This window comes from Varanus komodoensis, unplaced genomic scaffold (genome assembly GCF_004798865.1).
Source record: "Varanus komodoensis strain SLA01 unplaced genomic scaffold, ASM479886v1 scaffold94, whole genome shotgun sequence".
NCBI classification, from domain to species: Eukaryota; Metazoa; Chordata; class Lepidosauria; order Squamata; family Varanidae; genus Varanus; species Varanus komodoensis.
The window spans coordinates 462,311-475,485 of record NW_025336646.1 but is presented as its reverse complement, the minus strand read 5'-3'; the positions used below and the strand labels follow the sequence as shown (position 1 = coordinate 475,485).

The following is a 13,175-nucleotide window of genomic DNA, read 5'->3' as shown; positions in this document are numbered from 1 at the left end:
AAATTCTACCAGCCTGTGCTCTGCTTCATTTTGTACTCCAAGGCAAACCATTCAACATCACAATAGTCCAAATCTATGCCCCAACCACTGGTGCTGAAGAGGCTGAAGTTGACCAGTTCTATGAAGGCCTACAACACCTTCTAGAATTAACACCAAAAAATGATGTCCTTATCATCATGGGGGATTGGAATGCCAAAAGATAATTGGAATAACAGGTGAGTTTGGCCTTGGAGTACAAAATGAAGCAGAGCACAGGCTGGTAGAATTTTGTCAAGAGAATACGATGGTCATAGCAAACACTCTTTTCCAACAACCCAAGAGACGACTCTACACGTGGACATCACCAGACGGTCAACACAGAAATCAGATTGACTATGTGCTCTGCAGCCAAAGATGGAGAAGCTCTATACAGTCAGTAAAAACTAGACCAGGAGCTGACTGTGGCTCCGATCACGATCTTCTCATTGCAAAATTTAGGCTTAAATTGAAGAAAGTAGGGAAAAGCACTAGGCCACTCAGGTATGACCTAAATCATATTCCTGACGAATATACAGTGGAGGTGACAAATAGATTTAAGGAATTAGATCTGATAGACAGAGTGCCTGAAGAACTATGGACGGAGGTTCGCAACATTGTACAAGAGGTAGCAACTAAAACCATCCTAAAGAAAAAGAAATGCAGGAAAGCAAAATGGTTGACTGAGGAAGCTTTACAAATAGCTGAGGAAAGAAGAGAAGCAAAAGGCAAGGGAGAAAAAGAAAGATACACCCAATTGAATGCAGAATTCCAAAGAATAGCTAGAAGAGATAAGAATGCCTTCTTAAATGAACAGTGCAAAGAAATAGAAGAAAACAACAGAATAGGGAGAACCAGAGATCTCTTCAAGAAAATTGGAGATATGAAGGGAAAGTTTCATGCAAAGCTGGACATGATAAAGGACCAAAATGGCAGGGACTTAACAGAGGCAGAAGAGATTAAGAAGAGGTGGCAAGATTACACTGAAGAACTATACAAGAAAGAGCTTAATGTCCCTGATAACCACGATGGGGTGGTCACTGACCTCGAGCCAGACATCCTGGAATGTGAAGTCAAATGGGCCTTAGGAAGTCTGAGCAACAACAAAGCTAGTGGAAGGGACAGCATTCCAGCTGAGCTATTCAAAATCTTAACAGATGATGCAGTAAAAGTGCTACACTCAATATGCCAGCAAATTTGGAAAACTCAACAGTGGCCACAGGATTGGAAAAGGTCGGTTTACATTCCGATACCAAAGAAGGGCAATGCCAAAGAATGTTCAAACTACTGCACCATTGCACTCGTTTCACATGCTAGCAAAGTGATGCTCAAAATCCTACAAGCTAGGCTCCAGCAGTATGTGGACTGAGAACTACCAGAAGTACAGGCAGGATTTCGAAGAGGGAGAGGAACTAGAGATCAAATTGCCAACATACGCTGGATCATGGAGAAAGCTAGGGAGTTCCAGAAAAACATCTACTTCTGCTTCATTGACTATGCTAAAGCCTTTGATTGTGTGGATCACAACACATTGTGGCAAGTTCTTAAAGAGATGGGAGTACCTGACCATCTTATTTGTCTCTTGAGAAACCTATATGCGAGTCAAGAAGCAACAGTGACAACTGGACATGGAACCACTGATTGGTTCAAAATTGAGAAAGAAGATCGGAAAGGTTGTATACTGTCGCCCTGCCTATTTAATTTATATGCAGAGCACATCATGAGAAAGGCAAGGCTAGATGAATCATCAGTTGGAATTAAGATTGCTGGGAGAAATATCAACAACCTCAGATATGCAGATGGTACCACTCTCATGGCAGAAAGTGAAGAGGAACTAAAGAGCCTCTTCATGCGGGTGAAGGAGGAGAGTGCAAAAGTTGGCCTGAAACTCAACATTAAGAAAACTAAGATCATGGCATCCAGTCCTCTCACTTCTTGGCAAATAGATGGGGAAGAAATGGAGTTAGTGACAGATTTTATTTTCCTGGGCTCCAAGATTACCACAGATGGGGACTGCAGCCAAGAAATTAAAAGACGCTTGCTCCTGGGGAGGAGGGCTATGGCAAATCTAGACAGCATATTAAAAAGCAGAGACATCAGCCTGCCAACAAAAGTGCATATAGTCAAGGCTATGGTCTTCCCAGTTGCAATGTATGGCTGTGAAAGCTGGACCATAAGGAAGGCTGAGTGCCGAAGGATTGAGGCCTTTGAGTTATGGTGCTGGAGGAGACTTCTGCGAGCCCCTTGGACCGCAAGGCGATCAAACTGGTCAGTCCTAGAGGAGATCAACCCTGACTACTCTTTAGAAGGCCAGATCCTGAAGATGAAACTCAAATACTTTGGCCACCTAATGAGAAGGAAGGACTCCCTGGAGAAGAGCCTAATGTTGGGCACAATAGATGGCAAAAGAAGAAGGGGACGGCAGAGAATGAGGTGGCTAGATGGAGTCACTGAAGCAGTTGGTGTGAGCTTGAGTGGACTCCGGGGGAAGGTGAAGGACAGGAATGCCTGGAGGAATGTTATCCATAGGGTCACGATGGGTCAGACACAACTTCACGACTAACAACAACAACAAATTCAAAAATACTTATATAAGTCCAGGCACTACAAAGAGAAGTAGAGCCACTTTATTCCTAAATAAATTCATCCATGTTGCATGAAAAATATAGAAAATGTTAGCTTACTCTTGCAGAAACCTGCCTACAATTGCAACACTACAACACAAATAGTACCTTACTTTGATATATTTGTTTAAAAAGCTGAATGGAAAAATGAATAGAATTATGTAAGCCACCTTGAGTTCCTTGAAAAAGGAAGAAAAGTGGAATATAGATATAAAATATAATACCAAAAAGTCAGCTTTTAAGTATTACTTTTGAAGAAATGAACCTATCAATATAATCACAAGAAATCCAAGATTTAAAAATATGATTTTAGGATGACATTCATATGGCCAAAGTAGCACACAGAAAATAGAAACAGAGAAACAGAGCAAGCCAGAAGGGGCCTCCCGGGCCATTTAGTCTGACCCCCACTCCAGCCAGCTCTGCTCACAACATGCCCACCATGTGCATGTCTAGCCTATCTTTGAACACCATCACTGATGGGGCCTCAATCACCTCCCGTGGAAGCCCAAAATCCATCAATGAATCTTCTGCTGGTTTTATTTTTACTTAAAGGCAGGCACATCTCCTTGGATTAGACGAGGGAAGTTGTGCTCCAAAAGGGAAACAATCTTTTCCCTCATGCAAACTGTCTAAACTGCCTCTCCCTCCACTGCTGGAGCTGCTATTTATCCCACAGGTGGAAACACAGTAGGTCATTATGAAGTCACATAAAAAGCTAATTAAAGGCTGTACTTTGGAAAGCTTAGACATAAGAGGAAAAAGGAACAAACAAGCAAAGTTTTAAAAAAATTCTTCACAAACCTGCATTTTGTTTTGAACTTGATGATCCACTTTGCTCTACTTTTGCTTTCTTTTTTTTAGAAGATGAGGACTCAGAAGAGGCAGCTGGACGTTTTTCTACAGCAGGAGTACAGAGTGCCCGTTTCTTGAAAAGTTCTCTTTCTCTTAGCAAGTTTGGATCCATAATTCTGTTGAATAAAAAAATGTCACAGACCAAAATATAACTTAATGCAACCTTATTACTCTTAAGAGTCTCTAAACAAGAATAGTTTGTTTCTTTTCCGAAGTATGGATAGTCACTAGGGCTGTATCTACAACAGAGGTATGAGGTATAGTACCTTAGGTAAATCTCAAGATCTTTCTACTAGAACTGCACATATTTATTATCTGTTATTATCTCTAGTTTCCTTTTTATGATCAGACAGCAGGGGCAGGAGAGATGGGCGGATGCTTAAAATATGTATCAGTAGATCTCAAACACTTGAAAGTCTAGCTATCAAAGCAAACTTCAAAATATATATGTGATTGTATGAACAGCTTACAGTTGGAACTCATATTACAGAATGCTGCAGTCAGACACCAGCACAAGAACTGTGCTTTGAACATAGAAATTTGGAGGATGTTATTTCCAAGAATTAACTACTTCAAGTTACACCAATTAATGGTTAATGTTGTAAAGCTTCAACTATTTCTAGAGCATCTTCCATTATATCTGGAGAAAACTGAAGGGGTTCTAAGAAGAAGAGAGGATGTTTAGAAGCAAACACGTAAAAATATAGCCTAAATGCTGCTGCAGGTGCTCCTAAAGCAGTAGCAAAACAATTGCATTATGAAGTTCTTTTGGACCAAATAAAGAATTCAACCAAGCATTGGGAAACACATTCTGATTATAAAAGCAGTTGGGCAGAAGAAACTGAAGCTCACTTCAAATAAAAAATGAGGTATCTAACTAGCCTCTCCTAACCTTTAGGACTCCCATCAGCCCTTTCCAATGATCATGAATGCTGGAGTTGTAGTCAAAAACATCTGGAGAAGCACAACATTGGGGAAGGCTGTACCAAACAGTACTTTATCTCTACACAAGAATGAGCATGGGTAAGCTTCAGGCTTGCTAGTTCCCCTCTCCTCTCATCACAGATGTTAGAAAATCAAACTGTCACTTTCAGTTTCAACTAACTTTGGTTCGTTGTTGTGTAAAAAACCCAGACAGCACATGTTTAATGTTAACTATGGAGACAAACCCACTTCAAATTGTAGAAAATGATGTAAGCTTATTTCTGTAAACTATATGTAGCACTGACCACTAACTTCATGTAACACTAACCAAGTAACATTGTTACTTCAAAACAAAATCAAAACTTTCTGATTTTCTTCTCTCATTCACATGGGCAGAAAGAGTGGGCTTGTATATACATGTTAAATTATTGTTTACCATTAAGTGTGAACCAGTGTCTCAGTATACCTTACAATAGCATCCCCCAAACTTTTGCTCACTAGATATGTTGTATTGTAACTCCCATGATCCCCAGCCAACATGGCCATCTACAGGTTGCTAGATTGGGAAAGGTTGCCTTAAAACAATGCTGCAAGATAGATCAACTCTATGTCTGACTTGCAGTTGAGAGACCAAAAGATAGCATCTTTGAGTTCACAACAAGATTTGGCAAATCTTGTAACATTCAAATCTATGTAACAATATTTTGTTTCTTTTGTTTACATTTTATAATAAAATATAAGTTTTAAAGTAATTTAGCAACTGGGACGTAGATCGCATTCTTAGCCACCACAATACAGCAGTTTTCTTGATTAGCAGGGTCCTACATTTTAAAATAGTAAAATAATACATTTTAAAATAATACGTTTATGCTCCCAAGGCTAAAAACTGCACCTAAAGACAAGGATCTGCCCAAGACTACTTATTCAAGAATAGCAACTGTTAACGTGTTTTAGCCTCTGCCTTTTATACAGCATTCAAAAGGAAAATTAAAAATGAAAGAGTTGAAAAAACAGCAACATTGACTCTGTCATCCCAAGATGAATTATCAGATAAGATAACAGAATCAGCATTTCAGGTTACAGAGGCAAACACAGGAAATGCCGCAAGCAAGGTAGGTATGATGAGCAGGTGAATGAAAAATACTGAAATATATGCACAGGTTGGCATTATTGCTACACTTGATGTAGTGATAACCTTGCATATTCGCATTCTCTCAGCCTTAGCAATATGGGATACAATCTTGCATTTCTCCTTGGAAGAAAATCAAAGTGGATTACATAACCTTGCTCTCCATTTTATCTTTGCCAAAAACCCTATCAGGGGGCTTAGGCCAAGAGTCAAGTCATCTGCCCAAATTTACCCAATGACAGCATGGGGAATAAAAGCCCAGATCTCCTGAGTCCCAGTCCAATACTTTAATCAGTATCTCACACTGGCTGTCATAATAGTTATGGGTAGTATAGAGTACTGAATTTGTGAACAGCTTTGAAAGCTTCAAGGGCATTCTTACACTAAACGCTTGTATAAAACTATGATTGGCTTATATAGTAAGGCCTCCTTCAAACAATTCTCAAAATTGTACCTTGGTGAGGCTGTTAAGAATTCTCCATTAGAAATCCCCAGCTCTCACCACAGTTACACTTTTTAAAGTCTCCCTGGAGAGTGGGAACAATGCTTATACTAGGTCTAGGGGCAAATAATCTAAAGTGTGGTATGAATGCTAAACATCATTATTAGGTAGAGAGCAACCTCTGAGTGTAAGCTAGTGCTCCCGGAAAGGATTCTCAGGAGGCATGATTCTTATGAGGATTGGGGAGAGCGGACCGTTTCATAAGCCGAAAGGAGAGTTTTCCTTCAAACAAATCCACACAAACTTCTAGCAGTTCTATTCCACTTTAACTATCAGGGCTACCACCCCCCCACCCACCCCCACATACAAGTGAATCCTGGGAACTGTAGTGTGGTGAAGCTGCTGACCTTTCTCAGTTAGAGATCCTTCTTTGTTGTCGCCTGATCTCCCCTCAGGAAACTACAGTTTGCAGTTCCAAGCCTGCTGTGGAGACATCACCACCCCCACCGGTACCAGCCCAACCGTGCCTAGGACACGAAACCGACGCTTCCTAGTTGACATGTCTGGAATGCCTGGGGCTGTGAGGCGAACGGCTCCCCTGCGGACTGCGCCCGGTCTGAGGGGCTGCTGACCGCCCAGAGCTCCCGAGATGGCCGAACTTCGGGACTTCACGTTCAGCCAGGCAGGCGCCGCCGGAGCCGCCGCCACAGCAGCAGGTGCTGCGCGGCGATGGTGCCGCTGCTCTCCCTCCCCTCGCTCCCTCCCCTCCCCTCCCCTCCCCATAGGACACCGACTCCCGCCAATCCCGTCCGGGGGCCGCGCGCGCGCGCGCGCACGAACTCACCTCGCGCACGAGGCTCCCCCAGCGACAAGGGCTAGAGGGGTGGGGGGGCAACCAACGGAGCCTTGACGCTCCTGCCTCCCTATTGGCTCAGGTTCCTACCGCAGGACTCCCACATTTCCCATCCTTCCCGTCGCTCGGCGACGCAATTTTGCGTCACACAATACAAGCCCGGAAGTTCAGCTCCTGTTACTACGGCAACAGAGAAGAGTTGCTTTCTCATGGGCGGAGCGAAGCATTACCACGACTAGCGGATAGAGGATGCTGTGCAAGGCTCGCTTGTAGTGCTTTGTGTACTCGACGGGTGGCATATGGGCACCCCGAAGAGTCCACCATGAAGGTTCATCATAACTAGTAGCATCATACGCTTCTCAGGTTTTTAGCACGTGTCTTGATTACCTGGCCCCTTTTTAAGGGGAAACTAAAACTACCCGCGTAAATACACCGATGTGTTTTCTTACTGTTTGGTGCCATGTATGTGGGTAAAAAGTACAGGCATCATGAGCATTTGTGGGTCTTTCGTTTAACAAATGCAATCCGTCTTTGTTCTGTCTGCCTTTTTATTGTCATCAACATTATGGTGACTAATGTACGACGAAAGCTTGTGTCTGATCTTCTGTAAAAATACTATCTTCTTATAGGTGGTGTAGGAATCAGGGTGGCAGTGGGCCAAAGAGGTCTATGAATCACTAATCACTTGCCTGACTCTGCTTTCATCTTGCAGCTTAGAAGGTCAAGGAAGGAATTTCTGGTTGGCAGCATATGGGAAACTGAATCTAAATGCATTTGCGAATGCTTCCTGGTGGGCTTGCACACCCTCAAATTTGCAGAAGCAACAACAGCTGTTGCTCAGCCTAGGTCCCAGGCTGAGTCAGTCAACTGGACTCCTCTTTCATGGCCTAGAGTTGAGTTCTGGGCTGATTGTGAAGCACACCTCTAAGGGGAACAAAGCTGCAGAGTTCTTTGCTAGGTCCTGACCCAGAATCATAGGAGGGCTGAGGGAACCAGCCACATCTTTCTTGTTCCTTCTTTCTGTGCAGGGCCAGTGCTCCCATGAAGTAGGCTGAATCCCCCCTTTCAAAGTACTTTGGAACCTGCTAGCTTTTGGCATTGCTGTCACACAACTCCTGCTCATCTTCTGTGGCAAATGCCACAAGAGTGGGAAACAACGCTTCCTGGGGCAGCAGTTGCTTTCTCCCATCTCTTGCTCTGAGCCTTCTTGCCTAAGCAAAAGTTCTGATGGGTGGTGGTGCATACCCTCCCACCTCATCTTTCACTAGCACTGTTTCTATTTGTCTCTTAAATGTATGTGTAGCAGCATATCTGACCTCTGCATAAACAGTCTTGAAGATTGTCCAGAACCTTTCCCCTACCTTAACTCTTATTCCAGAAAAAATTGAATTTTACAAATTTATGCATTTTAAAAATTGGCTGCAGGAATAATCCTGTAGTGATTATAGTAAACCCTCAAATTCAGAAGCTTACAAGCACATTGTATGAAGGGTGGCACAAGTGATCTATGCTGCCCTGTTTTTACCGGACAGGCATTTTGCTTTTCGCAAAAGAATGAAAGAAGCCTAACCATTTTTTGGGGGGCGGGGGGGGGGATCTCACGATAATTTGTATCTTGGTGTCCTTCCCTCACTCCCCACCAGAATACCTTTTCCTCCTATTTAACACTTTTGTAGACTGTCCCATTACTGAAGTCTCGGGACAGTTTAACAATACAAAATGTTTCTTTTAAAAAGGGTCACTCTCCTGACCTTGGAGAGCAACCATCCTGGTTCTCTCCACATAGGTTGTAAGTGGGGGTTAGCACTCTGATTTCTGCCTCCAAAGTTGGAGAGTTTCAGACTGTTATCCAGGAACTGAAACTATCCTAGGATCCTCAGACGTTAAGGAGGCAATCTTAATTTATCTCCTTGTAAACTGAAGCATGGTATTAGCACCACAGAAATGAACCCCAACTTCTAATTATAAATATATTTTATTTCTGATAAGGTGCCAGAAATAGTTGAAATTAAAGAAAATAAATCATGTTAACAATAGCAATAATACAGTTTAGTTGTGCACCACAATATCCAGCTGTGGAGTAATATATACAGATTATAAACATAACACAAGAACATGGGATTGCCCACTTCGTGCAGCTGCAACTCAGCTAATACCAGCAGGGCAGCTGAGGAAAGCTGAAGTAATACATTCAAAGGCCAGGGCTTTCGGCTGTTCTTCAGGGAGCACTCTTCCTTTTCTGTAGGCTATCAGATTTAAACAGAAGTTATGCAATATACCAATATTCAGAGCATTTAGCAAAATAAGCATTTCAAAATATGATCTGACATAATCCATTATTTTTCTTTTTTCCTAGTTTTCTTGGAGCTCAAGCTTTGAGGTCTGATATATCCTGTTTATGAATCAATTCAAGAATGATAGGGCTTCATTTACACCTATATCTAGCCATGATTTATGTGGAAATAAGTGAACAGGTTTCTTCCTCAACATTAGTTATTTTGAAAAAGGATCACACTGAATGAAATGTATGAATTAGCTATAAAGCTTAAATCCGTGCTATATATAAAAGTAATTTCATGATAACTTTGAATTCAGCCAAAAAGACCTTTGCTTCCACCTTCCTTGGCTTTCTTAGAAGTATTAATGTGAGTAAGCGTTCTCTCTGAGGTTCCAAACCACTCTGGTAACTTCCTTTTTGAAGGATGCCTTAAGATCTAAGAAAAGAATAAAATACATTATTTCACTATCACACACCACTGTTGACTCACCTATCAACTGGTTGGGTTTCTACCAGCCTGGCTTTTGGAGTGGAGGATATGTCACCAAAAGACACCGATTGGTCCAAGGTCATTGAGGAAGCTACATGGCAGAGAGGGGCTATGAATCCAGATTTAGTCTACCACATTATCCCAGCAGCTACTTGTCCTTCATCCACAATATCTCACTGCCAATTGGTCATCAGCTGAAATAGTATGGGAGCCTTATATTGTACCATTCTGTACACTGACAACCTTTACCTGAATCACTTTAAGGTTTGTGCTTAATCAACCCTAGCAGTGCGCTCAGGAAGGTGCTGAGTATGAGATTTTAGTGATACAACAATTTACTACACTTCCTCCAAAGAGCCGGGTGTGTTCCATTTAATCTGCCTAATAACCATGTGAAGGATGTTAGGCTAGGGAGTAAAGTATGTGTTATAGTGCAGGCTTTCCCCCAGCATCTCATACAGAAATGGCTGCTCAAGTGGAGCTCAAGCCAAAACACTCTTACATGTAATGGTGTTTTAAGAGCCTAGTTATAATACCTGAAAAGGCAAAATACAATATATTCAGGGCCTTTTCATTTACCATTTTTTAAAATGTTTCTGTTACAGATTATTTATAAACAATTACCTGTGATTGGCAATCAGCAAAGAGATCTTCATCCTCAGCACTGAGGGAAGGCTCATTCCATGAGGCCAATTTAATAGAGCTTTGACGGCTTTGGACATCACCAAGTAAGTGCTGTCTGCTACTGCTCTTCATCTTTGAAATAAGAAGTATGGTGTAAACAGAAAAGAATGAAGACCGGATGTGTTCTGATATTGCACACATTACCTTTCCTACTGTTCGCGTGATCATCTGTGCAGCCCAGTGCTTATTCAAAGATCTCCAAAAGGCTACGTGTGTAGGAACAGAGGGAACACACATGTACACCGCTTAAGTCTCAGCATTTGATGACGCACAGCTAAATGTGAGAATTTCTCATTGAAAAGCATTGTGTTTTGAGCTACCACAAATAACCAAAAGCTCTGCCTGTGGTGTTTGATCTGTGAATGCTCACTATGACATGCAAAGCATCCAGTAACAACTCATGCTGATCTTTGTGTGTGTCAGCATCAATGCTATCTCAAATTTAGCTGCCCAAATGACTCTGTATGGCAATATATTGTGGGTTTAAGCCTGCTGATGAGGAGTAAAGAATGCAGCACGTCCAAGAACTATAAAAATACAGCAGTACTTAAACACTGGAGGCATCATTTTCCTCAGGACAAACAGCAAAAAGATATTTCAAATGCAGTCTTGATGTACTTCATCAAGCATTTGATAATAGTTGTGATGAACAAATTTAAATCACAGGTATTTCACTAAATAACTAAACAAATCCCTTACACATTGTGATACTTTCCACTTTAAATTTCATCTGTATCAACAAAATTAGCTGCCAAAAAAGGCTGATGTGCAGACTTCCTGTGGGAAATTATAAATGTCAAGTATATAAAGGAAGAAATCTAGGACCAGCTAAAATTAAAGCAAAATCAAAACCATGATAAATTTAAAATGTATGTATTAATATTAATATAAAGAGTTCAAAAAGTGAACATTTTTAAATGTCTAATGTCAATATATTTCTGGTACTTTATTGATGCAAACCTGCTCCTATTATAACAGACAAGTAAAAGAAATTTCAAGATTTCATAAAACTGAGAGGCTTAAATTTCTGTGCTTGGGCTGAGTGAACTTTGCTAAAATGCATGCTTCTAGGCAAAGGTAAAAACACAAGAGTTTGCTGTAACATTCATGTTAAAAAGTTATACTGTGGGAGGCAAAATGTTGTGGGGAGTACAGTATTTGAATTCCACAGATAACATACACATGCAGAAAGGCTAATGGGTGAAGACACTGAGCACTGTAGATGCTTGTAACTTCTGTTGCATACATATGTATTATAATGTAACAGATCATTACCAAAGATGAAGAATCTGTGCATGAGGTATTTTGCTTTGTATTTTCACTTGATTCATAAATAGATTTGTGCACAATGGGATCGACTGAATTCTCCTAGAAAAGTAACATACACTGTATCAATACATTTGCTTTAGATTAACTGTAGTTAAAAAGTACATAATAGGATGTAAAAATGGCATCTCATCAAAAGGAAGATGAAATGTCAAAGACTGACCAAACTGTACCCTCAAGGCAAATATATTACCAAAACATTAAAATCACACAAAAATAGATTCAACTATTGTAAACCAATCATAACAGGAGGCAACGGCAATATACACAAGATGGTCTTTAGAAAATGGTGTGGTGGTTAGAGTGTTGGGAGATACAGGCTCTAGTCCTCATTCAGCTATGAAACATAGCGAGTGACTTTTAGGCTAAGAGTCACTCACTCTCAGCCTAAATCTCAATCTCCACCTCGCAGGACTGCTGTTGTGAGGATAAAATGGAGCTATGTAAGCTATTTTGGTTTCTCACAAGAGGAAAAAGATAGGATATAAAATGCAATAGAATAATAACAAAAGCAACAAACTATATCATTCATCTCACAATGATAAAAGGGGGAAGGTATCCCAAGACCCTCTCTGCTGCCATCGTGACTAGGAGATTGCTTCTCAGAAATAGGCTTTTCATCCAACCCTTTGCTTTCTACAACAGCTAAGGATGAATAGATGACTAATAACACAGACCCCACTGAAAGCTCTAGTCCAGAGGCTGCAACTAACGTGTTCTAGGTAAAATTCATTGTCTGCCTACTTATACAATCCTGTTCCATGCTCAGGACTAATGTTGCAGAGTGAGAGAAAAGGAAGGCATTAGCTACATTGGAAAACATGATCCCTTCTCCACAAACAACTAACAACAGAAGTGAGTTTCTGACTGTTGCACCAGCAAGGTTAGCATTGCACTGGCCTCAACAAGGGGTGATAACTGGATTTCTCCATTCCTGCCTCTAGGTGCTGCTGTGGAACCATACTCCTGACAGAAGATGAAATCACTACCGCATTTTTATTTCACCCTTCCTCTAAAGGGGCTCAGGCTGAACTTAGCTTTCTTTCATTTTTACATTATGATGAAGCTGTGGGCATCCTCAATAGCTATCTGGATTCGATAATAGTCTCAAAGTTTGCTAATAAACATGAAAATCTGCCCAGATAAAAGACTAGGGCTGTTGATGAATAGATTGCCAAACTGGGGTGCGGTATTTGCCTCCTTCCCTGTTACAACCAGTTCAGAAGGTGCTGGTTAATCCAATGCTGCTGTGAGAAGCTCAAATAGCACCTTTGAGTTACGCACTTTACCAGATTCAGCTGAGTGCTCCCTTCATGGAAAGAGATGACCTGAGCTCAAGAAACTGGGATGTAGTAACATCCTGGATGCATGCTGTGTTATGGTCAGCCTGGAGTGGCCCACTCAGCCAGACCATACTAACTCCATCTTATCAGGTCCAAGAGAGAAAAAACCTCCCTTATGCAATCAGTTGTAGTTTTCTGCTAAAGTTTCGATCATCAAGATTGCTGGCACTGCAATGGAGGTGCCCTGGCTGGGGTCATCTCAAGGCCAAATG

At 41.3% G+C, this 13,175-nt stretch overlaps 2 protein-coding genes across 6 annotated transcripts in view; both read right to left on the bottom strand.

Moving 5' to 3' along the window:
- GTF2E2 (general transcription factor IIE subunit 2) overlaps positions 1-6,970 on the bottom strand; it is a 34,642-nt gene extending 27,672 nt beyond the window's left edge. The window contains exons 1-2 of one of the 2 annotated variants that reach the window (XM_044418875.1): positions 6,834-6,970; positions 3,444-3,610 (exon numbers count right to left, since the gene is read on the bottom strand). In XM_044418875.1, coding sequence (XP_044274810.1) covers positions 3,444-3,606 — 163 coding nt within the window. In that variant the 5' untranslated portion in view covers positions 3,607-3,610; positions 6,834-6,970. Of the gene's footprint in view, positions 1-3,443; positions 3,611-6,396; positions 6,676-6,833 lie in introns of those variants that run through there. The other variant, XM_044418877.1, reaches the window with a different exon arrangement.
- A 1,869-nt stretch (positions 6,971-8,839) lies between these two features.
- WRN (WRN RecQ like helicase) overlaps positions 8,840-13,175 on the bottom strand; it is a 69,518-nt gene continuing 65,182 nt past the window's right edge. For all 4 annotated transcript variants that reach the window (XM_044418870.1, XM_044418873.1, XM_044418872.1 and 1 more), the window contains 3 exons: positions 11,570-11,662; positions 10,235-10,366; positions 8,840-9,556 (listed from right to left, as the gene is read on the bottom strand). In XM_044418870.1, coding sequence (XP_044274805.1) covers positions 9,434-9,556; positions 10,235-10,366; positions 11,570-11,662 — 348 coding nt within the window. In that variant the 3' untranslated portion in view covers positions 8,840-9,433. The remainder of the gene's footprint in view (positions 9,557-10,234; positions 10,367-11,569; positions 11,663-13,175) is intronic.